Consider the following 27,500-nt stretch of genomic DNA (forward strand, 5'->3'; position numbering starts at 1 on the left):
TGTATGTGGTTATGAAGCACCTGTGACAGGTTTCGTAGCAGAACAGGGTTATGGCGTTCCCGGCTCATCCATTTGTGGGGCTTTTCTGTGGCAGACGAGAGCCTCTTTCCCCACGGACACCTGAGAGATGCTCGATCTCATCAATCTAACCACACCTTCTGAGGACCCGGTCAGACCCGCTAATTAGACCAACCCCTGAAAATAGGGCATCCAACACTGAGCTGCTTGCCAGGGCCAAAATCTAGGTTGGTCAACAATTAGCCATCTGGCCAAAAGTATGGCCGTCCGGGAAGGAACGTCCAGTGGCTCCTCGACTGGATATTTTGAAGAAATTCAACACTGGACCCCATTGAATTTCACGATATGGGGGAGAAAACCACACATGAAGACATTTCTCAAAAGTCACATTGAATAAAATCATCTGCCAAATGCATGAATGTAAATGTAATATAAACTCTTTCTGAAGATGATCAAATGGTTTCTAGACCTGCAGCTGATTAATAAAATGGCTTTTTTTGCAATCCAGGTAAGAATCTATTGAAGTCTTTCAGGTTCAGTTAAATCATAGATAATTAATCATATAACGGGCAAAAATGAGCTGACTCTTCAAATATCAGAGGTTTGCATATTAATTACCAAATTAACGGTCAGTACTAGTCTTCTGCTGTTTGCAGGAATTATCTAATCTGTGCTTTCAGTGATTATGTGAGCTCCAGTGCTCCTCGTCTCGCTCTCTGTCCATGTCTTACAGATGCACATATACAAGCAGCAGTTGTTTACTCCACAGCCCCTGTCTGACCACTTCCGTGGATCAGAAATTCTTACATCAAGGCCTCTGTAGTTTACTGACTGACAAATGTCACCCGCTTTAATCAGAACAGAAACAAAACTAGTTTCAGACCTGAATAAAACAGTTTCTGTCCACAAGGTGCTGAAACAATCCACTGTCTCCTTCTTTGCTTCAGCTGCACGACTCAGAGAATGAGAAGGTCTGAGATGTTAGACTCATGATCTGCGACACACACAAAAAACCTGCCAAGTTTCTGCCAGCATTTACTCTCTGTGGTGTTTTACCAAGCCCGTTCCTAACACAGCAGCACTGCACTTTCTGAAGGAGTCGCTCAGTATTTACAGCTGTTTCTCTTCACTATAGTGTTCATCAAACACTTGAAGACTTAATATATATTTGCTAACATTTGTTGACACTTAAACATTTTGACATTTTAATCTGAATCAGGCCAGCCCAGAAAAGGTATATATTGGCTGAAAATTTATGATGTAATTTTGTTCTTTTCTAATTTATTCTGTTTGAAACATATATTTACTTCATACAATTGTATTGTCTATTGTTTTATTTCTTTATTTATTTTTTTTGCTGCTAAAATTGTTATTAAGAGGAAAAGGCTTAATATATATATATATAATTCAATACCGTAATAAAAGCTTAAATTATTGTGAGGTTAAAATTGATATGCCTGAAAGTGATTTTCGAATGGTGCTGAAGCTCTTGCCGTTTAGACATTAATGCAATTTTCCAATTTTCTGGAAAACAGTTAAACGTGGATTACATCCATGAGGATGCTGCCAATGAAGAGCATCTGTCATCATCATCATCATCAGCAGCTCACGCACACACAAATCTCATCTCCTCTGTTGCTATAGCGACGTGTCTCCCAAGGCATGCTGGGTAGAGAAGGGTAATCCATCAGCAGTGTCCTGATAGCAGGAAAACATCCAGATACCTGCGCCTTATCCCCAAACACACACCTGAGAGAAGCACAGCACCATCAATTACACAGACAAATCCAGCCTGCAGGGGAATTATGGGTAAATACATCTGGCCCTCGACGGACGCGAGCGAGTTTGGTCTCGCGTTGTTTCTGTCAGATGCCAGAGTGACACCGTTGGGAGGGTTTAACCTTTGACATCAGAGAATCATGTAGAACCAATCTACACAACCATAAAACAACCACAATGACAGCGGCGAGCCAGTCCACTGCATCTGCTCCATTTCGACTGATCGAAAAACAAAAAATCAAACCAACTCATAAGGAGAAAAGAAACAAAGGAGGAAGAGTAAATCTCGCTTCGCAGCAAATCAAAGCCCCCAGAAGTCGCCAAAACCGCAGTCCAATCTGAGAGCGGCCTGGCTGCCGCCGACACCAATCCTCACCATCACACAGCATCATTAACTGTTATTAATCAGCCGCTTACCTTCCACCGCGTACTCTTCTGTTCCCGGACAGCACCGAGGAGAGAAAGAGAGAGAAAGACTGGATTAGTGCCATGCTTCACAGTCACACATTTCACAATCACACAACAATTTTTCACTGGAGAACTGATCAGCTCAAAGCCAGCGAGCAAGAAAAGATTTCAAGTGTGAGAAACATGAGAGCAGCAGTGTAAGACAATAACAGATATGACTTTCACATTTAAGCGTGTTTCACACGGGTCAAACGCTCGTCCTGCCGCAGCTCATTAGAGGCGCTTCTACTTCAGAGCTCCACTCGCTCTTGCCCCAGATTCATCAGTGTCTAGTTGTGATATTGACCTGAGAGACGTTTAGCAGCTCAGCTGAATTAGGTTAATTACTGCAAAACTGTTGGAAAGAAAGTTCAGGAGAACAGGACTCTAGCACAGCCAACACAAGCCTGATCTGCTCACAGCTCCTGCACGCAGTCAGCGGCTCAATCTGTGCACACCGCAAGCCTTAAGGTCTTTGCACACCGAGTTTTTGCACATTGCATACGACCTCAGGTTGTGTCAATCATGTTTACACACTCCGTTTTGATGGGAAAGGATGATGAATATAAAAACAACAACAAAAAAGGCGTTAATTTCGGACTCAGTCAAGTCAGCTTTATTTATCTAGCGCTTTTAATAATACAGATTGTTTCAAAGCACATTACAATAATAAATAGGAAAATAGTGTGTCAATAGTGCAAAAGAACAATAGTAAACAGTATTAAATGGTCAATTAAAAGGCAATTTATCATTGAATTCAGTGATCAGTTCAGTTTAAAGTTTTAGTATCTGAGCAATCAAGTCCACAATATTGCTGGAGATTAAGTGTCCCCAACTAAGTGAGCCAGAAGAACCAAAACTCCAAGGGTGACGAAATGGAGAAAAAACCTTGGGAGAAACCAGGCTCAGTTGGGAGCAGCCGGATTCCTTGTGTTTTGAACTGCTCACTGTGTTAAGAAAAACATTTCAGAGTCACAAATCTGTCTGAACAGAGCCTCTGACACTGTCACAGCGTTGATCTCTACTTGTTTGAGTCACCTGACATCAACTTCAGCCAATCACAAGGGTTTAGGGCAGGACTATCTATTTGACTGACCATAGTGTACAACTCGTACTATATCTGGGATATTTTTAAATGGTACAAACAGTAAGTGTAGTATGTTCATATGCTGTTCTGAATTCATCTGCCTCCATTTCAAAGGGACAGTTCACCAAAAATGATCATTCTGTTACTTTCTTCTTGAGAACCAGACTACATTGAACTCCATTAACTCTCATATGGAAGATGAGGGCGAAAAAAAATCCAAAAATATCTTTTTTTTTTTTTTTTTTTTAGCTTCCAATCTTTCATGAGCAGAGGAAACACACAATGAGCACAGCAGAGATCTGAGCAGATCTGGACGAGTGTGTGTGAAGCGCTCAGTGCTGACAGCTCTAAACTCATGCATCTGCGTGAGTGTGAAGGTCATGACTCCAGTCAAACGAAATGAACAGTCAGAAGACACTTCAAATGTTGGGCCAAAGACACACAGGCTCTCTGTGATGTGTTCAGCTCAGATAAACACTGCAGAATCATCAAACTTCACTGTAACTCTACAAACACAGAGCAGCACACACAGCAACACAACCACTGTTGGCAATCTATTGCAGTTTATGACTACATTCATTACATGGAAATAAAATGTAAATTAAATTAAATCAACAGCATTCTTGCTGAGAAAAACCCTGAAATTAAGATTTATTGTCTCTGGAAGCTGAGCCACATTCAGTGTGTTTTTTCAATCCCAGGCCATTCGGTGTGTTTTTCACAAGTTAATCAAACAACCGCAGTAAGAATATTTCATCAAGCACGGTGAGTAATGGCTTCTCCCGTCATTGTTACTTGCACCTCTTGCCACATGTATAGTTTATCTATCTCTGTCGCAGATGAGGGATTCACATGTGATAAATGCAGGGAAATAGTTAGGCTGACAGAGAAGATTTCAGAATTAGAGACACGCATCCAAACTTTAATTGAGGACAGTAAGAATATTAGGGCTCTAGATACGGCTTTGGATGCGTCTAGCTCAGGGATTCCTGTACATTGTTCGGTTCCGGAAACAGAGCCCCAGCAGCAGGGCAACTGGGTGACGGTGAGGCAGCGTAGTCGTGGGTCAAAACACCGCTCTTCTGTTCCGATCAAAACATTAAACAGGTTCTCCCCACTCAGTGATGCACCCACTGAGAAACCTGATGAAAGTGCTCTAGTTATTGGTGATTCTATTGTACGGAACGTGAATATAGAGACACCAGCCACCATAGTCAAATGTTTACCGGGAGCCAGAGCGCCTGACATCTTGGCAAATTTAAAAGTGCTGGCTAATGCTAAACGTAAATACAGTAAGATTGTTATTCATGCCGGCGCTAATGATGTTCGACTTCGCCAGTCGGAGATCACTAAAAATAACATTAAAGAGGTGTGTGAACTTGCAAGCACGATGTCAGACACTGTAATATGCTCTGGTCCCCTCCCTGCTTACCGTGGTGATGAGATGCATAGCAGATTGTCATCACTCAATGTCTGGATGTCTAAGTGGTGCCCACAGAATAACATAGGTTTCATAGACAATTGGACGAGCTTTTGGGGCAGACCTGACCTGTTTAAAAGAGATGGTCTTCATCCCTCCTGGGGTGGCGCCACTCTTCTCTCTAGAAATATGGCAAATAGTCTTAGTGTTTATACTTGACTAACTGGGGCCCAGGTCAGGAAGCAGACAGACTGGCTAAACCGACCGTCTGCTAGCTGCCTCCCGTCACAGAGGTCAGTTAATTCTCAGCACATAGAGACTCTTTCACCTAGATATCACACTATAGAGACTGTGTCTGTTCCCCGAACTAGAAAAAACAAAAAACATCCAAACCAAGTTAAGATTAACAATTTAATTGAGGTTCAACAAATAAAAAACAGAAGCAATATGGATAAACAAATGATAAAGCTTGGCTTATTGAATATCAGATCCCTTTCTACGAAAACACTTTTTGTAAATAATATGATCACTGATCATAATATAGATGTACTCTGTTTGACAGAAACCTGGCTAAAACCTGATGATTACATTATTTTAAATGAGTCCACCCCCCAAGATTACTGTTATAAACATGAGCCACGTCTAAAAGGCAAAGGGGGAGGTGTTGCTTCAATTTATGACAACGTTTTCAGGATTTCTCAGAGGGCAGGCTACAAGTATAACTCGTTTGAAGTAATGGTACTTCATATAACATTATCCAAAGAAACAAATGTTAATGATAAATCCCCTGTTATGTTTGTACTGGCTACTGTATACAGGCCACCAGGGCACCATACATACTTTATTAAAAAGTTTGGTGATTTTACATCCGAGTTAGTTCTGGCTGCAGATAAAGTTTTAATAGTTGGTGATTTTAATATCCATGTTGATAATGAAAACGATGCATTGGGATCAGCATTTATAGACATTCTGAACTCTATTGGTGTTAGACAACACGTTTCAGGACCTACTCATTGTCGAAATCATACTCTAGATTTAATACTGTCACATGGAATTGATGTTGATGGTGTTGAAATTATTCAGCCAAGTGATGATATCTCAGATCATTATTTAGTTCTTTGCAAAATTCATATAGCCAAAATTGTAAAATCTACTTCTTGTTACAAGTATGGAAGAACCATCACTTCTAACACAAAAGACTGCTTTTTAAGTTATCTTCCTGATGTATCCAAATTCCTTAGCATATCCAAAACCTCAGAACAACTTGATGATGTAACAGAAACTATGGACTCTCTCTTTTCTAGCACTCTAAATAAAGTTGCTCCTTTACGCTTAAGGAAGGTTAAGGAAAACAGTTTGACACCATGGTATAATGAGCATACTCGCACCCTAAAGAGAACAGCCCGAAAAATGGAGCGCAGCTGGAGGAAAACAAAACTAGAGGTATTTCGTATTGCTTGGCGGGAAAGTAACATATCCTACAGAAAAGCATTAAAAACTGCTAGATCCGATTACTTTTCTTCTCTTTTAGAAGAAAACAAACATAACCCCAGGTATTTATTCAATACAGTGGCTAAATTAATGAAAAATAAAGCCTCAACAAGTGTTGACATTTCCCAACACCACAGCAGTAATGACTTTATGAACTACTTTACTTCTAAAATCGATACTATTAGAGATAAAATTGCAACCATTCAGCCGTCAGCTACAGTATCACATCAGACAGTGCACTATAGACCCCCTGAGGAACAGTTCCACCCATTCTCTACTATAGGAGAGGAAGAATTGTATAAACTTGTTAAATCATCTAAACCAACAACATGTATGTTAGACCCTATACCATCTAAGCTCCTAAAAGAGGTGCTTCCAGAAGTCATAGATCCTCTTCTGACTATTATTAATTCCTCATTGTCATTAGGATATGCCCCCAAAACCTTCAAACTGGCTGTTATTAAGCCTCTCATCAAAAAACCACAACTTGACCCCAAAGAACTAGTTAATTATAGACCAATCTCGAATCTCCCTTTTCTGTCCAAGATACTAGAAAAGGTGGTATCCACACAATTATATTCCTTCTTAGAGAAAAATAGTATATGTGAGGATTTCCAGTCAGGATTTAGACCGTATCATAGTACTGAGACTGCTCTCCTTAGAGTTACAAATGATCTGCTCTTATCATCTGATCGTGGGTGTATCTCTCTATTAGTTTTATTGGATCTTAGTGCTGCGTTTGACACAATTGACCACAACATTCTTTTGCATAGACTTGAACACTTTGTTGGCATCAGTGGAAGTGCATTAGCATGGTTTAAATCGTACTTATATGACCGCCATCATTTCGTAGCAGTGAATGAAGATGTATCCTATCGATCACAAGTGCAGTATGGAGTACCTCAAGGCTCAGTACTAGGGCCGCTACTCTTCACGCTTTATATGTTACCCTTGGGAGATATCATCAGGAAACATGGTGTTAGCTTTCACTGTTATGCTGATGATACTCAGCTCTATATTTCTTCGCAGCCCGGTGAAACACACCAATTTGAAAAACTAATGGATTGCATAGTCGATATAAAAAACTGGATGACGAGTAATTTCTTACTGCTAAATTATGAAAAAAACAGAGGTGTTAATTATAGGACCTACAAACTCTGCTTGTAATAAACTAGAACACTGTCTAAGACTTGATGGTTGCTCTGTCAATTCTTCGTCATCAGTTAGGAACCTAGGTGTGCTATTTGATCGCAATCTTTCCTTAGAAAGCCACGTTTCTAGCATTTGTAAAACTGCATTTTTCCATCTCAAAAATATATCTAAATTACGGCCTATGCTCTCAATGTCAAATGCAGAAATGTTAATCCATGCATTTATGACCTCAAGGTTAGATTATTGTAATGCTTTATTGGGTGGTTGTTCTGCACGCTTAGTAAACAAACTACAGCTAGTCCAAAATGCAGCAGCAAGAGTTCTTACTAGAACCAGGAAGTATGACCATATTAGAAACACTTCCCATAACACCCTATGTACTTGCTACATCATTAGAAGAATGGCATCTACGCTAATATTTGTCTGTTTCTCTCTTGTTCCGAGGTCAACGTGGCCACCAGATCCAGTCTGTGTCCAGATCAGAGGGTCACTGCAGTCACCCGGATCCAGTACGTATCCAGACCAGATGCTGGATCAGCACCTAGAAAGGACCTTTACATCCCTGAAAGACAGCGGAGACCAGGACAACTAGAGCCCCAGATACAGATCCCCTGTAAAGACCTTGTCTCAGAGGAGCACCAGGACAAGACCACAGGAAACAGATGATTCTTCTGCACAATCTGACTTTGCTGCAGCCTGGAATTGAACTACTGGTTTCGTCTGGTCAGAGGAGAACTGGCCCCCCAACTGAGCCTGGTTTCTCCCAAGGTTTTTTTCTCCATTCTGTCACCGATGGAGTTTCGGTTCCTTGCCGCTGTGGCCTCTGGCTTGCTTAGTTGGGGTCACTTCATCTACAGCGATATCGTTGACTTGATTGCAAATAAATGCACAGACACTATTTAACTGAACAGAGATGACATCACTGAATCCAATGATGAACTGCCTTTAACTATCATTTTTGCATTATTGACACTGTTTTCCTAATGAATGTTGTTCAGTTGCTTTGAATAAATGTATTTTGTTTAAAGCGCTATATAAATAAAGGTGACATTGACATTGACATTGACATTGTTTCCTTTAGTAGGATCTACAAATTCAAAACACATGAAGTTCACACTTCAGTTCCCAATGATATACATACTAGTCATTTTCATGAAGACTTGTGTTTCTTTCTATAATTCACACACACACACATACACACATGTTTGTTTTTGTGTAAAGTGTGTTCATCCCATAGGTGTAATGGTTTTATACTGTACAAACTGTATATTCTATGGCCCTACACCAACCCTACACCTAACCCTAACCCTCACAGGAAACTTTGTGCATTTTTACTTTCTCAAAAAAACTAATTCTGTATGATTTATAAGCGTTTTGAAGAATGGGGACATGGGTTATGTCCTCATAGGTCACCCTCTCCTTGTAATACCTGTGTCATGCCCATGTCATTATACAGAGTTGGGTCCTGATATGATACAAAAACAAGAGCACACACACATGCACACACGCACACACACACACACAGGTTATTGCTTTGATACTATGCAAAAATAGCCCAAGAATGTATGTCATTGTTTTCACAATTACTAACACTGACCAAAGAATCTTCTGAGGAAGAAAAAGCAGAAGCAGCAGCAAAAGGAAAAAATAAGCAGCAACAGCAGAAGAAACACAAAGAAAGCATCAGTGTGGCAGCAGCACTCCAGTACTCCACTGACCCCTAAATATCCCAAAATCAAGAAGATGAGATAAAATAATAAGAAGACATGAAACAGAAATAACAAAGACCCTTAGCAGTGATCATCCATCCCATCTGCTACATCAGCACTTCAGCTAATGCTTGAGTTCTCCAGTGAAACACCAGCCATCAGTCTCATCTGAAGACGCTTCACTGCAGACAGAGCAGGAAAGACTTTACTGTCAGACAGAAGTTATGTCAGGAGGTCCGTTGAGCCCTGCAGCGACACTCAGACACACACACACTCACACACACACACACACACACACACACACACACACACACACACAAAACTACAACAACACAAAAACGCACACAACTACGACACAACAGCAACAACAAAACACAAATACAACAACACATAATACACACACAACTACCATGACAACATACAACAACAACAACACAACTACAACAACACAACAATGCAACAACACACAAAACACACACAACTAAAACAACAACACGCAACAACAACACACAAAAACACATACAACTACAGCAACACACATATACAACAACGTACAAAACAAACAGAACTACAACACACAAAAACACAAAACTACAACACACAAAACACACAACAACTACAACACACAAAAACACAAACAACTATAACAACACGACAACTACAACACACGACTACATCAACATTACACAAAAATACAAATACAACAACAACAAAACAAAAACAACTACATCAAAACACAGAAACTACAAAACACAGCAACAACAACACACACACACAATTACAACAACATAAAAAACACAAAACAACAACACACACAACTGCAGCAGCGCAGAGGCATACAAAAACAACAACAGCACAAACAAGCTCCTGAAACACAACTGCAGCAGTGCACAATGAGAGAAACGATGACCGATGTCATCAGGTGAAGAGACTAGAGATGTGCAGCGTAACGTCACTGACGAAACTCATCTAATAATCGCATGCTTCTTATAAAGCCTGGAGATTTCAAATCATAACGAGCTCTTAATGAGATCCTTAATTTAGCGTACAACATAAGCACTGCCTACACATACAGTAGCTGTTGAACACATAGCAACACATTTGAAATGCATGTGAGAGTAAATATGCTGGAAATCTCTAAATATTCAGTCCTCAGAGGCAGAGCATTCCCATGAAGAAGAAAAAACATTGGTAAATTATTCATTTTCATAAATCTGGCTGTCTCCTGAGGCGAGGCATTGTCTCCCTCCTGCTATTAAGATTTCATGATGCCGGCTGTGAGACTGTTTAGAACTCAGTAAGGATTCTCCACTGGAAACATAACGAGAACCTGGACAAACATCACATCAGACAGGAACAAACCCACTGTAACACCGCACTTCAGACAGAAGCAAACTCACTGTAACACCGAACATCAGACAGAAGCAAACTCACTGTAACACCACACATCGGACAGGAGCAAACTCACTGTAACACCGCACATCAGACAGGAGCAAACTCACTGTAACACCACACATCGGACAGGAGCAAACTCACTGTAACACCGCACTTCGGACAGGAGCAAACTCACTGTAACACCGCACATCAGACAGAAGCAAACTCACTGTAACACCGCACATCGGACAGGAGCAAACTCACTGTAACACCGCACATCAGACAGGAGCAAACTCACTGTAACACCGCATATCAGACAGGAGCAAACTCACTGTAACACCGCACATCAGACAGGAGCAAACTCACTGTAACACCGCACATCGGACAGGAGCAAACTCACTGTAACACCGCACATCAGACAGGAGCAAACTCACTGTAACACCACATATCAGACAGGAGCAAACTCACTGTAACACCGCACTTCGGACAGGAGCAAACTCACTGTAACACCGCACATCGGACAGAAGCAAACTCACTGTAACACCGCACATCGGACAGGAGCAAACTCACTGTAACACCGCACATCGGACAGAAGCAAACTCACTGTAACACCACATATCAGACAGGAGCAAACTCACTGTAACACCACATATCAGACAGGAGCAAACTCACTGTAACACCGCACATCGGACAGAAGCAAACTCACTGTAACACCGCACATCAGACAGGAGCAAACTCACTGTAACACCACACAACGGACAGGAGCAAACTCACTGTAACACCGCACACCGGACAGGAGCAAACTCACTGTAACACCGCACATCGGACAGGAGCAAACTCACTGTAACACCCCACATCAGACAGGAGCAAACTCACTGTAACACCACATATCAGACAGGAGCAAACTCACTGTAACACCGCACATCAGACAGGAGCAAACTCACTGTAACACCACACATCAGACAGGAACAAACTCACTGTAACACCGCACATCGGACAGGAGCAAACTCACTGTAACACCGCACATCGGACAGGAGCAAACTCACTGTAACACCGCACATCGGACAGGAGCAAACTCACTGTAACACCCCACATCAGACAGGAGCAAACTCACTGTAACACCACATATCAGACAGGAGCAAACTCACTGTAACACCGCACATCGGACAGGAGCAAACTCACTGTAACACCGCACATCAGACAGGAGCAAACTCACTGTAACACCTTATATCAGACAGGAGCAAACTCACTGTAACACCGCACATCAGACAGGAGCAAACTCACTGTAACACCGCACATCGGACAGGAGCAAACTCACTGTAACACCGCACATCGGACAGGAGCAAACATCGGACAGGAGCAAATTCACTGTAACACCGCACATCGGACAGGAGCAAACTCACTGTAACACCACACATCGGACAGGAGCAAATTCACTGTAACACCGCACATCGGACAGGAGCAAACTCACTGTAACACCGCACATCAGACAGGAGCAAACTCACTGTAACAACGCACATCGGACAGGAGCAAACTCACTGTAACACCGAACATCGGACAGGAGCAAACTCACTGTAACACCGAACATCAGACAGGAGCAAACTCACTGTAACACCGAACATCAGACAGGAGCAAACTCACTGTAACATGGCACATCAGACAGGAACAAACCCACTGTAACACCGCACATCGGACAGGAGCAAACACATCAGACAGGAGCAAACTCACTGTAACACCGCACATCAGACAGGAGCAAACTCACTGTAACACCGCACTTCAGACAGGAGCAAACTCACTGTAACACCGCACATCAGACAGGAGCAAACTCACTGTAACACCGCACTTCGGACAGGAGCAAACTCACTGTAACACTGCACACCGGACAGGAGCAAACTCACTGTAACACCGCACTTCAGACAGGAGCAAACACATCAGACAGGAGCAAACTCACTGTAACACCGCACATCGGACAGGAGCAAACTCACTGTAACACCGCACTTCAGACAGGAGCAAACTCACTGTAACACTGCGCATCAGACAGGAGCAAACACATCGGAGAGGAGCAAACTCACTGTAACACCGAACATCAGACAGGAGCAAACTCACTGTAACACCGCACATCGGACAGGAGCAAACTCACTTTAACACCGCACATCAGACAGGAGCAAACTCACTGTAACACCGCACATCAGACAGGAGCAAACTCACTGTAACACCGCACATCGGACAGGAGCAAACTCACTGTAACACCGCACATCAGACAGGAGCAAATTCACTGTAACACCGCACATCGGACAGGAGCAAACTCACTGTAACACCGCACATCGGACAGGAGCAAACTCACTGTAACACCGCACATCGGACAGGAGCAAACTCACTGTAACACCGCACATCGGACAGGAGCAAACTCATTTTAACACCGCACTTCGGACAGGAGCAAACTCACTGTAACACCGCACATCGGACAGGAGCAAACTCACTGTAACACCGCACATCAGACAGGAGCAAACTCACTGTAACACCGCACATCGGACAGGAGCAAACTCACTGTAACACCGCACTTCAGACAGGAGCAAACTCACTGTAACACCGCACTTCGGACAGGAGCAAACTCACTGTAACACCGCACATCGGACAGGAGCAAACTCACTTTAACACCGCACTTCAGACAGGAGCAAACTCACTGTAACACTGCATATCAGACAGGAACAATCCCACTGTAACACTGAACATCAGACAGGAGCAAACTCACTGTAACACCGCACATCGGACAGGAGCAAACTAGCTTTAACACCGCACTTCAGACATGAGCAAACCCACTGTAACACCGCACTTCAGACAGGAACAAACTCAGACAAGTTACTTCAAAAATTTATTAAGATTACAAAGCTCTGGCTAATCTTCTGAATAAATATGGTTGTCTCTGCTCTCAAATCACTTCTAGACTGTCCTGAAGTAATTTAAAGTTGGATGGCAATTTTCAACAGTTTAATGATTCTCTGTCCTAGTTTTGGCTTCCTTGATTGCATTACTATAGTAAACAGCAGTGTGGGACCTCGTCATACACCTGCAATCACAAGCTAGAAACAGTGTCGTTTTTAATTCAGCCCTATATTTCACAGACAAATTATTCTGCGGTCAAAGGCTCTTTTTATCAAATTTATTTGTAATATATACTTTTTTTTTTTACTTTTAATGATTTGGATGCTGTAACGCATGCTTTCATATTGCGATGTATTGATTTATTGTCCCAGCCCTACTGTTTACTGCTTTACACTTTGTTTGGGAGTTACACAGTCTTCCGTCTCATGTCTTCAGTGGTAAATGTGATTCTGCAGGAGTGTTATAATTTGTCATGATCAGACATCAGGTATCATGACACCTGTGCTCATGTTTAGTAATGGATGTTCAGAACCGGAATGATCTGTCCTAGAAGAACACAGAAAGACATGCTGATGTATCTCTCTCCAAAAAGCTCCCTCTTCAGATGAAAGGAAAGAACACAAACCCAGCAGAGCTGCAACACTGGTAGAGAAGAATAGAGCCGTGATGAAGTGTTTAAGGTCCATCCTCACAGTTCATCTAACGTTATGACTGCTGTTTACTCAGTCAACCAGCACTATAGTACTCACAGCTGAGAACTGAACACAGACTAACTACAGCTTAAATCTCACAGAGGAGACCTGCACTGAGGAAAATAAAGGGTAGGATTTACTCAGAAATCACTAGTAAATAATTACAAAGAAATGGTAATTACATTGAGTTAAACAAGAAATTCTGAAGTAGAATGACTAGAATATTGTTTGCTTGTACAATGCGCTCTAATAATCTTGATTTACAACACTGAAACATTCATCTGAGCTCTACGGGCCAGCAATTGTTTAAAAGACTAGAAATAACACCAAAAGCACCGCAACAGCAAGCAGTACTCGCAGGTATATATTATATATGAGTATTATCTTATTTATATTCTCCTGCCGAATTCAGTCAGAGACAATTGGACGCTCTAGAGATCGAGGGCATCTCCAGAGAAACTTAAACACGTGTCTTCAGAGAGCCTCATCACCACAGGCAATTAACAGCAGCGATCATGAGCGTGATCTTAAAGTGTAAATCACACTCTATGGCTCTCCAGAGCTTTCCTCCGCTGGAGAACATTCAGCCACTTGCAGGGACGATCAGGCCTTGCAGCAGAGCAGGAATATTCACAGACCGTCTGATTCTGACTTCAGCTTCTTATCACATACACACCGAGGGGTGAGCGGTGCATTATGGGATTACCTTCTCAGGTACATCAACATGAAGCCAAGGACATCTTTATGACGGTTTGGCAGATCACTAGAACTAGAGATGGAGCCTGTGCATTACAACCAGTGTTAGTGATTAAAAGGACAGTCCACCCAAAATCATGACTCTATCATTATTCAATCTCCCTAATGTTGTTTCAAACCTGTATGAGTTTCTTTCTTCTGTTGAACCCAAAAGTCAATGACTGCCAGCAACTGTTTGGTTCCTAACATTATTCAAACATCATCTTTTGTGCCCAAAAGAGGAAACAAACTCACACAGATTTGAAACAATCTAATGGTTGAATGATACATTTTAAGATGGACAAACAGAGCTTGTGTTTATTTCCCATCTGTGATGAAAGCAGCTAGATTACAGAAGACATGAGAACTAATTATATATGCAATACTGTGCATCTAACCCTGGCTGATACTATATAACAGTGTGTTTCCATCAGGACTCCTGATCCTCAGACCGCTGACCTCAGAATAACCACCACCAGCGGCTCTCAGCAGATTCTGGGTCATCAGAAGGTTGTTCTGTTGTGATATTAGGGCACATCTTAAAATATACACAGAGCCCAGATAAAATATAACTTCATGACCTGCTAATGGCCAGAAAACCTCATACAGTAAAGGTTAGACTGCTGATAAATGAACACACACACTCTAAAGCTCAGGCCAGATGCTCCTCACAGCGGTTCTGACAGCAGCGGGGGACCGACTGATAATCATCACTCCATCGTCTGCACAGGGGTCATGAAATGGAAAATCAGAACATCCTTCATATTTACACACATCAGATGTTACTCTACAGTTGGAGGCAATCACTAGTTCAGTTTAATAGCGATCACATACACAGTACGGCTCTATTACAGTTCTGGAAATCAAACACATGATCCAGTGAATTTCACCAATCCCAGCAGAGGACTTTTACTACAGATGCACCGATCGACATGCCAGACACCAGAATTAGCCATTTTTCTGCATAAACGGCCCAGACCAGTAACTTAGAGATACATACTACACCTCAGCTTCATCAAACAGTGTGTAAATACATCTAATGCCACTTCAGATGCAGCTTCTGTGTTTCCTCTGCAGTGGATGATGGAGTGTGTTGATACTGGTTTCATTTGAAAGGTAACAATTCTACAGTCAGTATCCTGAAACAATGCAAGAATTTGATGTGGAAGATGACACATTTAATAAGGTTAGTGAAAAATTACAATTTAAGAAACAGTGGGAAATGGAAATCTGCTTTGTATAGTACAGCAACTCCTTTACAGTTAATTATTATTTCTACCTTTTTTCTAGGCACAGAGTACTTTATTTTAAAAGTTGTTTAAGTGAGAGAACAACTGTAACTTTGTGCAGATTGGGGGAATTGTAATGTTTATTTATGTATTTATTATTATTTATTATTTATTTATTGCATTAAAATAAGTATATATTTTTGTTTGTATATGCTGTCAATTATAGTTTTTAGAAAAAAACTGTAATCTGTAAAAATCGGTGTCGGCAGATTACACTTACCAAAAAAATTGGAATCGGCCAAGAAAACTGGTGCATCTCTAACGTTTACTTGAGGAGTTTTCTATATGAGTATCTGTTAAAATGTGATGTGCAGCTGTACTTTCTGCATCATTACACCAGTCTTCAGTGTCACATGATCTTCAGAAATTGTTATTCATAAATGTTATATGTGCAGCAGCAGTAGCAGTAGCGTAGCAGATCGATTCCACCAAGACTAAATACATTAGTCAAGTCAAGTCACCTTTATTTATATAGCGCTTTAAACAAAATACATTGCGTCAAAGCAACTGAACAACATTCATTAGGAAAACAGTGTGTCAATAATGCAAAATGATAGTTAAAGGCAGTTCATCATTGAATTCAGTGATGTCATCTCTGTTCAGTTAAATAGTGTCTGTGCATTTATTTGCAATCAAGTCAAAGATATCGCTGTAGATGAAGTGACCCCAACTAAGCAAGCCAGAGGCGACAGCGGCAAGGAACCGAAACTCAATCGGTGACAGAATGGAGAAAAAAACCTTGGGAGAAACCAGGCTCAGTTGGGGGACCAGTTCTCCTCTGACCAGACGAAACCAGTAGTTCAATTCCAGGCTGCAGCAAAGTCAGATTGTGCAGAAGAATCATCTGTTTCCTGTGGTCTTGTCCTGGTGCTCCTCTGAGACTGAGGAGCACCAGAGTCTGAGTCTTTACAGGGGATCTGTATCTGGGGCTCTAGTTGTCCTGGTCTCCGCTGTCTTTCAGGGATGTAGAGGTCCTTTCTAGGTGCTGATCCACCATCTGGTCTGAATACGTACATTCTTCTAATGATGAAACAAGTACACAGGGTGTTATGGGAAGTGTTCCCAGTTCCGGTTTACCTAATTAATGCAGCCTAAAAATCCTTTAACGGATTTGGATATTAAAAGCATTAAATATTATTAGTATGTTATGTATAAGCCAGGTTAAAGAGATGGGTCTTTAATCTAGATTTAAACTGCAAGAGTGTGTAATGTAAAAGGAGCTCATTCAAATACTGAGGTGCTAAACCATTCAGGGCTTTATAAGTAATAAGCAATATTTTAAAATCTATACGATGCTTGATAGGGAGCCAGTGCAGTGTTGACAGGACCGGGCTAATATGGTCATACTTCCTGGTTCTAGTAAGAACTCTTGCTGCTGCATTTTGGACTAGCTGTAGTTTGTTTACTAAGCGTGCAGAACAACCACCCAATAAAGCATTACAATAATCTAACCTTGAGGTCATAAATGCATGGATTAACATTTCTGCATTTGACATTGAGAGCATAGGCCGTAATTTAGATATATTTTTGAGATGGAAAAATGCAGTTTTACAAATTCTAGAAACGTGGCTTTCTAAGGAAAGATTGTGATCGAATAGCACACCTAGGTTCCTAACTGATGACGAAGAACTGACAGAGCAACCATCAAGTCTCAAACAGTGTTCTAGGTTATTACATACAGAGTTTTTAGGTCCTATAAATAACACCTCTGTTTTTTCAGAATTTAGCAGTAAGAAATTACTCGTCATCCAGTTTTTTATATCGACTATGCATTCCATTAGTTTTTCAAATTGGTGTGTTTCACCGTGCCGCGAAGAAATATAGAGCTGAGTATCATCAGCATAACAGTGAAAGCTAACACCATGTTTCCTGATGATATCTCCCAAGGGTAACATATAAAGCGTGAAGAGTAGCGGCCCTAGTACTGAGCCTTGAGGTGCTCCATACTGCACTTGTGATCGATATGATACATCTTCATTCACTGCTACGAACTGATGGCGGTCATATAAGTAAGATTTAAACCATGCTAATGCACTTCCATTAATGCCAACAAAGTGTTCAAGTCTATGCAAAAGAATGTTGTGGTCAATTGTGTCAAACGCAGCACTAAGATCCAATAAAACTAATAGAGAGATACACCCACGATCAGATGATAAGAGCAGATCATTTGTAACTTTAAGGAGAGTACTATGATACGGTCTAAATCCTGACTGGAAATCCTCACATATACCATTTTTCTCTAAGAAGGAATATAATTGTGAGGATACCACCTTTTCTAGTATCTTGGACAGAAAAGGGAGATTCGAGATCGGTCTATAATTAGTTCTTTGGGGTCAAGTTGTGGTTTTTTGATGAGAGGCTTAATAACAGCCAGTTTGAAGGTTTTGGGGACATGTCCTAATGACAATGAGAAATTAATAATAGTCAGAAGAGGATCTATGACTTCTGGAAGCACCTCTTTTAGGAGCTTAGATGGTATAGGGTCTAACATACATGTTGTTGGTTTAGATGATTTAACAAGTTTATACAATTCTTCCTCTCCTATAGTAGAGAATGAGTGGAACTGTTCCTCAGGGGGTCTATAGTGCACTGTCTGATGCGATACTGTAGCTGACGGCTGAATGGTTGCAATTTTATCTCTAATAGTATCGATTTTAGAAGTAGTTCATAAAGTCATTACTGCTGTGGTGTTGGGAAATGTCAACACTTGTTGAGGCTTTATTTTTCATTAATTTAGCCACTGTATTGAATAAATACCTGGGGTTATGTTTGTTTTCTTCTAAAAGAGAAGAAAAGTAATCGGATCTAGCAGTTTTTAATGCTTTTCTGAAGGATAGGTTACTTTCCCACCAAGCAATACGAAATACCTCTAGTTTTGTTTTCCTCCAGCTGCGCTCCATTTTTCGGGCTGCTCTCTTTAGGGTGCGAGTATGCTCATTATACCATGGTGTCAGACTGGTTTCCTTAACCTTCCTTAAGCGTAAAGGAGCAACTGTATTTAAAGTGCTAGAAATGCTGTTACATCATCAAGTTGTTCTGAGGTTTTGGATATGCTAAGGAATTTGGATACATCAGGAAGATAACTTAAAAAGCAGTCTTTTGTGGTAGAAGTGATGGTTCTTCCATACTTGTAACAAGAAGTAGAATTTACAATTTTGGCTATATGAAGTTTGCACAGAACTAAATAATTATCTGAGATATCATCACTTGGCTGCATAATTTCAACACTATCAACATAAATTCCATGTGACAGTATTAAATCTGGAGTATGATTTCGACAATGAGTAGGTCCTGAAACGTGTTGTCTAACACCAATAGAGTTCAGAATGTCTATAAATGCTGATCCCAATGCATCATTTTCATTATCAACATGGATATTAAAATCACCAACTATTAAAACTTTATCTGCAGCCAGAACTAACTCGGATGTAAAATCACCAAACTCTTTAATAAAGTCTGTATGGTGCCCTGGTGGCCTGTATACAGTAGCCAGTACAAACATAACAGGGGATTTATCATTAACATTTGTTTCTCTGGATAATGTTATATGAAGCACCATTACTTCAAACGAGTTATACTTGAAACCTGCCCTCTGAGAAATCCTGAAAACGTTGTCATAAATTGAAGCATCACATCCCCCTTTGCCTTTTAGACGTGGCTCATGTTTATAACAGTAATCTTGGGGGGTGGACTCATTTAAAATAATGTAATCATCAGGTTTTAGCCAGGTTTCTGTCAAACAGAGTACATCTATATTATGATCAGTGATCATATTATTTACAAAAAGTGTTTTCGTAGAAAGGGATCTGATATTCAATAAGCCAAGCTTTATCATTTGTTTATCCGTATTGCATCTGTTTTTTATTTTTGAACCTCAATTAAATTGTTAGTCTTAACTTGGTTTGGACGTTTTTTGTATTTTCTAGTTCAGGGAACAGACACAGTCTCTATAGTGTGATATCTAGGTGAAAAAGTCTCTATGTGCTGAGAATTAACTGACCTCTGTGACGGGAGGCAGCTAGCAGACGGTCGGTTTAGCCAGTCTGTCTGCTTCCTGACCTGGGCCCCAGTTAGTCAAGTATAAACACTAAGACTATTTGCCATATTTCTAGAGAGAAGAGTGGCACCACCACAGGAGGGATGAAGACCATCTCTTTTCAACAGGTCAGTCTGTCCCAAAAGCTCGTCCAATTGTCTATGAAACCTATGTTATTCTGTGGGCACCACTTAGACATCCAGCCATTGAGTGATGACAATCTGCTATGCATCTCATCACCACGGTAAGCAGGGAGGGGACTAGAGCATATTAGAGTGTCTGACATCGTGCTTGCAAGTTCACACACCTCTTTAATGTTATTTTTAGTGATCTCTGACTGGCAAAGTCGAACATCATTAGCGCCGGCATGAATAACAATCTTACTGTATTTACGTTTAGCATTAGCCAGCACTTTTAAATTTGCCAAGATGTCAGGCGCTCTGGCTCCCGGTAAACATTTGACTATGGTGGCTGGTGTCTCTATATTCACGTTCCGTACAATAGAATCACCAATAACTAGAGCACTTTCATCAGGTTTCTCAGTGGGTGCATCACTGAGTGGGGAGAACCTGTTTAATGTTTTGATCGGAACAGAAGAGCGGTATTTTGACCCACGACTACGCTGCCTCACCGTCACCCAGTTTCCCTGCTGCAGGGGCTCTGTATCCGGAACCGAACAATGTACAGGAATCCCTGAGCTAGACGCATCCAAAGCCGTATCTAGAGCCCTAACATTCTTACTGTCCTCAATTAAAGTTTGGATGCGTGTCTCTAATTCTGAAATCTTCTCTGTCAGCCTAACTGTTTCCCTGCATTTATCACATGTGAATCCCTCATCAGCGACAGAGATAGATAAACTGTACATGTGGGAAGAGGTGCAAGTAACAATGACGGGAGGAGCCATTACTCACCGTGCTTGATGAAATATTCTTACTGCGGTTGTTTGATGAACTTGTGAAAAACTGGAGCGAGAGGAGAAAAGAAAACAGCGATAGGTTCGAATGAAAGCGTTAATGACAAGCTAACGAGTGCTAACGCTTTGCAGGTGTACTGCACTCACGGATATAAAATAAAAGTGAACGATCAAAATTAATCTGAATAGATTGATCGATAATATCAGAAATATGTTGTGAATTAAGTTATATTTGATCACTTTAAAAAAACAGAGAGTGACAGTAAGATAAAGATTCTAGAGAAAAATAAATAAATAAATAAATAAAAACAGCTACACGGAGCTACGACTAGAAACAGAAGGCCAACAGGAAGTAGAGAAAACACTGTCCAACAGCGACACCCGCATGACAATTAACATTGTCATGTACACTCAAAAAAGAAAAAGATACTGTAACGGAATACAAACTTCATAATCACGGGAAGAAGGAGGCTGGAACCGGCGAACATTTAAATAAAAGTTTAATTACAAAATAAACACAAAACAGCGCGACAGCCCCTCACGGACGACTGTTGCGCACAAACAAAACCAAAACACAAAATAAAGCCCAGGCCTGATCCTCTCTCATCCTTCACTGTCATTGCTCCTCTTTTGTATCCTTCCATCTCCTCCGTGGGACTCGAGACCAGTGAGTGGAGCAGGTGTCACTCATTTCCCAATCACTCCAGCCCTCGCTCCGTTCCCACGGCAAGCATAACTGTTTAAAGTCAGTTTAAAACAATACAAATGTTTGAATGAGACATCTAATACAGCAGTGTTAAAATAAAATGAATTGTTTAAATAAGGTATTTTTTTTTATTTTGAGTGCACATTATCATGCCGATCCCTCCAAGAGCTGTCATGACAGAAATGCATGTAAGGATCTACAGTCATGACCCCTTCAGAACAAAAAATATGAGTCAGAGCACTGTGTTCTAGAGTTGTGCAAAATAACAGTCTTTATGTGAATTCAACTCAACCTGACAAAATACTGGACCAGAAGTCCAGATGTCTGTGTCCTGACTACACTGGCCTGAACAAACCCTGAGCAACTAACCAGAGCTTCACTTAACATCAGTGTTATCACTCTTCATGTACATCAGGAGCGCAACATCTATTCATCACGGTCAGCAAACCACTGTAGAAATGCTGAAACCATTCGGCTCCTCAACAGGAGCTTTGACTTGTTTGGCAGTAAAATATTTAATTCAGGTTTCTTTAACACGTTAAGCAGCCACTGAAGCTTTACTGCCCGTGTGATTTCTGTTTTATCTCATTAGCATTATGCAAACACACAGACAGAGTCCTACTCCCAGGTTAATGCATCTTGTTTTAATGATGCTGAGATGTCTTTTATTTTTTGTATTTTTATTTTTTAATAGAAGAACATGTTTTTGTAGGTTTTTATTCTGCTTTCTTTACGCTGTAGTTTGTGTCAGGATGAGCTGGTCTAACGCTCTGAGACAGTCATGTCAAAGCCGCTTCGGTGACAGTCTGACAGGCCTCAGGACGTGACCTCTGCTTTCATCTCCAAATAAAGGTCCTGACACCATCTGCTCTTCGAAACACACGACCGCTGCGGCATCTCTGGAGATCCACACACTTCATGCTCTTCAGATCAGTGTTTGGACATACATTATTATACCTTTACTGCATACATGAGGGATGAGCAAACAGTGACACAATGTTCATTTTGAGGATGAACGGTTCCTTTAAAGTGAATCCTGAATCTCAATTCTGACACCTGTGACTGAGCAGACGGGACGATCTCACCTGACCAGAGAACATCTAATAACATCTACAGCACACTTCATCTGGAACACATTTGAGCTGCGGTCCAGGTGACCATGTGATATTCTGCTCCCCGATTGAAACCACTGATTCGATTTCCTCTCATCTAGCTATTTTCGCTCAAATGAAACATGAATATATGCAATCATGAAGAGATTGATTTTATGTAACCCTGAAATCGAATCGTTTTTTCTCCAGAGACGTCTGATGCCCTAATATTCTTCTGAAACAGGACACAAACACACTTGTGTCTCCTGCGGGTTCTCTGTGTCTGAACATCTGTGAGGAAAGATAATTATAGAGTGCAGACATAATGACCAAACGCTGGCATGATGCTGGAGCGTTGCCATGGAAACACGGTTAAAAGCCTCCGACTGACACTCACATGGTGCTTATGAAACTATAACTAGAACATTATTAGCTATAATTACTGCTCTTTCGTCAGCTGATGTGTTTGGCCGTCTGCAGGAGCGAGCTCTGTTCATCACATCAGAGCTGGAACTCTTCATCCCAGTGAATCTGTGTGTTTGTGTAACGCTCCTCTTCTATCAATCAGCGTCCGCTCCGCTCTCATCTACAGCGTCTCGGAGTCAAAACACGTCACGCCGCATCAGACGCCCGTGTGTCCGTCCGTAGCCCCGCCTCCTGTGGTGATTGACAGGTGTCTCCACCAACAGTGACACACGCCTCCAGCAGCCTCTCAGCATCGGACCAAACAGCACAGTCTGTGTTTGTTTGGAAAGCCTGAGATCTCAGCTGTAAATAATACAAATCACATATCACTCTCCTCCCAGCACAGAACACATTTCTACAGAGCTCAGGTCAACTCAGACCAAATCTCACCTAAGCCATCAATGTTCAAAACAGTTGTGCTGCTTAGTGTTTTTGTTCATCCTTTTATACTTTTTTTTTTTATGTTACATAATAAGTTGCGTTATGTTACATTCAGTTTCATTATGTTAGCTTAGGTTATGTTTCCACAGAAAACATTGAGCATAACTGTTTTCAACATTGATAGATTAGATTAGATTAGATTAGATTAGACTGACCTGAGCTCTGTAGAAATATTTTCTATGGGCTGGGAGGAGGGTGATATGTCATTTTTTTTATTATTTACAGCTGAGTATCCTTTTATTTTTCAGCATACACAGATGAATAGAAAGTTCAAAAGAACAGCATTTATTTGAGATCAAAATCATTTGTGACATTATAAATGTATTCACTAGCATAACATTGATAATAATCAGAAATGTTTCTTGAGCAGTAAATCATCATATCAGAATGATTTCTGAAGATCCTGTGACACTGAAGACTGGAGGAATGATGCTGTTTTTACTGTATTTTTCACCATTAATGTATAAAACAGTAAAACAGTCCAATTGAACTGAAACAGTTGAATATAATAAATGTTAACACATTAGAAATAATGCTCTCCTTTTCAGAAATACCTAGCATATACATTCAGTTTATTCTCAACTCAACTCAACCTTTATTTATAAAGCATAAAAATGGACTAAACACATTGTGCTAAACACAAGTAGAATATAATAAAGATAAAAATAAAATAAAAAAATAGGAACAGAACATAAAATAAAGACAAGTCATTCACAATTGTCCTGACCAAATCGCTCGGTGTTCATCTTCAGTTCTCTCTTCACAGCAGTTCAGTCAGTGTACTGTTTGAGTAAATGAATTACTCCGGGATATTGGTTTGTTTTAACTCAGAGGGAGTGTCAGCCACATTAAACAAGTTAACAGCTTAAGTCATTTGTGGATTAATGCGTATTGGAGACGCGAACCGTTTAAAACGATTCAGTTCGATTTGGTGAACTGGTTCAAGAAGATCCGGTTACATCGAATGATTCGTTTGTGAACCGGATATCACACACTGCTTTGTTTTGAACTCTCTCACACAACAGACACGGAAGAGAAGACAATGCTGAATAAAGTCGTAGTTTTTGCTATTTTTGGACCAAAATGTATTTTCGATGCTTCAAAATATTCTAACTGACCCTCTGATGTCACATGGACTACTTTGATGATGTTTTTCTTACCTTTCTGGACATGGACAGTAGACCGTACACACAGCTTCAATGGAGGGACTGAGAGCTCTCGGACTAATGAATTCCTGCAGGCCTCTCCTCCTGAACGCTTCCCATCGGGACACGCAGAGAAACACTAATGAAGAGAGGAAAACAGGAACCTCGTCTCCGTAACCTTTAGCACACTGTCATTATGTGTTCCCTCACAAACACTGCTCACGTGTGTGTCGTCTGCTTCAAACCACACCAATGCTAACGCTATGCCTCCTGACCGCAGTAATTAAAGATGTGCTGCAGTACATGAGCCATCATATCACACGTTTAGCTGCAGAGCCGAGGGTAAAAAAAGAGGCGGAGAGGATTATGGGACATTTCACTCAAAGATGACGCTGCCTTTCAAGCTGAATCCCCAGAATAGATGCTCTGTAAACACACACAAGAATATCTGAGTGTCAGGATGTTCTCAACACGATGGCGGAGGATCCATGAATACACTCGTTTACTCGTGGAAATGACTGAAATCTTCAGCTCCGGCTTAAAGGGTTACATTTTTTCAGGACTCGGGATTGGAAACAAAATCACTATTAATCACGGGATTGGGACAGACAGTAAAAAATGTCAGCAGGAAAGGACAGATGGTTAACGGCTGGTCTATGTGGTAATAGTAGCCTACATCGGGCAGAACAAAACGTGCTTCTGTAAAATAATTACAACAAACATGATGCGCTTTCTGTCGTCTCGGTCATGTGAACTTGAGCAAGAACCTTCTTCCGGAGTCATTCCTCCGGGATTGAAAAAGGAGAGGATTTTCCCCTAGTTTTTTCTGGATTTTTTTTTTTTTGCAGGATTGGTACGTGAGAGATTAGTAAATCAACTGTGTCCCCCTCTACTCCGTCTGACAGCAGGGCAGGGAAACTTTAGCAGCACAGATAATGTCACTCACGTCCTCCAGCTTCGATTTAACCTCAGTTTATCACAGCTAGGGTCAAACCCACACAGGCTGTTTTGATGGTCATTGCTGATCATTAAATATATCAAATACAGGTGGATATCAGTCGAGCTGTACTCAGAATCTGTACAAACAGACACACAATAAACCGCACGCAGCAGTAATGAATTGGGAGCCAAAGACGATTTACACTCTGTTGTGGATGAGCTTTGATTGCATTAGGATCGAACCAGAGCGAGAACACGCTGGCGAGCACTAAAGCCTCCACACAAATGCACGTTTTCATTATTCACTCTGCTTCTCACAGATGAAGACGCTCCACCAGTGAATATGGACGGATTTTCATGTCTTAATGTTTTATTGGATTCAGACTAGTCTGTGCTGTGTTTAACACCGTTTTACTTTGAGCATCTACATCTCAAACACTTCATCTTAAAGAGCTAAACATTCTGCTTCAGTCATTCAGATGAGCTTCTGGATGAGTTTGTTTTCTTCAAAAGATTTGGAGAAATGTAGTGTCCTTTTCTACAATCCATAATAATTCTTCCTCCAGTGAAAAAGTGCATCTCCTGTTGTCTCTCACAGATTTGTTTAGATCTGTTTAAACACTGCTTGATCTGTGCAGATTTCTCTCCTGATTCAGACCAGAACACTTTTTCACTGGAGGAAGTGTTATTATGGATTATAGACTATGTATTTGAGTTAAAAACATCTTAATGCTGGATTTGTTTCTTCTTGTGACTTCTCCAGATGTTCACTGATGGACTGGAGTGCTGTGGATTAGACCCCACTTCTGACAGACCTTTCCTTTAGGGGAAGTCGTGGCCTAATGGTTAGAGAGTCGGACTCCCAATCGAAAGGTTGTGAGTTCGAGTCCCGGGCCGGCAGGAATTGTGGGTGGGGGGAGTGCATGTACAGTTCTCTCTCCACCCATGTCAGACAAACTTGCCCGAAGCGAGATAAACCAGTTCCGGCTCTGGAGAACATTGAGAGGGCGGCCGGCGCGGATGATGCTGCGACCGCTGGGGCATCAGAACCGCAGCCGGACGGAGCGATCTCTGCGCCCGGTGATCTGCCCGTGGGGACTGGGGTGCTGGAGGCCTCTGGAGACGGCCTGGAGGAGGCTGTTGAGGAGGAAGCCGGTCAAAAGATGTAAAATCAAAAGAGTGGAGATCAGCAGAAGATATTGCCAGTCAGGTTGATTTGAGGTCTGTGAGGGTGGTAGAGCGGCTGATTTCAGGGTTGAAAGCTGCTCTTCCGTTTCCTCTTTTGCAGTTTAGAGAGCTTTCTCTAGAGGGTGGGCCTACACATCTTGATTTTCCTGATGTAGGTGTGTGCCCTGGAGTTCGTCCTGAAACCAGCCAGGTTGGAAAGCTGCTAAATTTTGAGAGATTAAAAGGGCTACTTTTTCATTCTGTGGGGAAAAAAGACATGTATCAGGCCTGTGTAAAAACTGCGTATTTTAAGAATCTTCATGAAAGAATTGATACAAAATGGAGAGAAAAGCTCACAGTTACAGACGATATTTCTCCTACTTGGAGGCTCTTTTATAAAAGTCCTCTTCCAAAACGTTCAGGTGATTTGCAATGGAGAATATTACATTGTGTGATAGCCACTAATGCGTTTGTGTCTAAACTCAACTTGAATGTTCTGCCCTTGTGTCATGCCTGTAATA

General features: G+C 41.2%; 1 protein-coding gene across 7 annotated transcripts in view; it reads right to left on the bottom strand.

Annotated features, from left to right (window-relative positions):
* LOC132137490 (neurexin-2-like) overlaps nt 1-27,500 on the bottom strand; it is a 430,743-nt gene that overhangs the window by 388,218 nt on the left and 15,025 nt on the right. For all 7 annotated transcript variants that reach the window (XM_059547511.1, XM_059547513.1, XM_059547509.1 and 4 more), the window contains exon 2: nt 2,215-2,232. In XM_059547511.1, the coding sequence (XP_059403494.1) occupies nt 2,215-2,232 (18 nt within the window). The remainder of the gene's footprint in view (nt 1-2,214; nt 2,233-27,500) is intronic.

Source organism: Carassius carassius, unplaced genomic scaffold, assembly GCF_963082965.1.
Source record: "Carassius carassius unplaced genomic scaffold, fCarCar2.1 SCAFFOLD_64, whole genome shotgun sequence".
NCBI classification, from domain to species: Eukaryota; Metazoa; Chordata; class Actinopteri; order Cypriniformes; family Cyprinidae; genus Carassius; species Carassius carassius.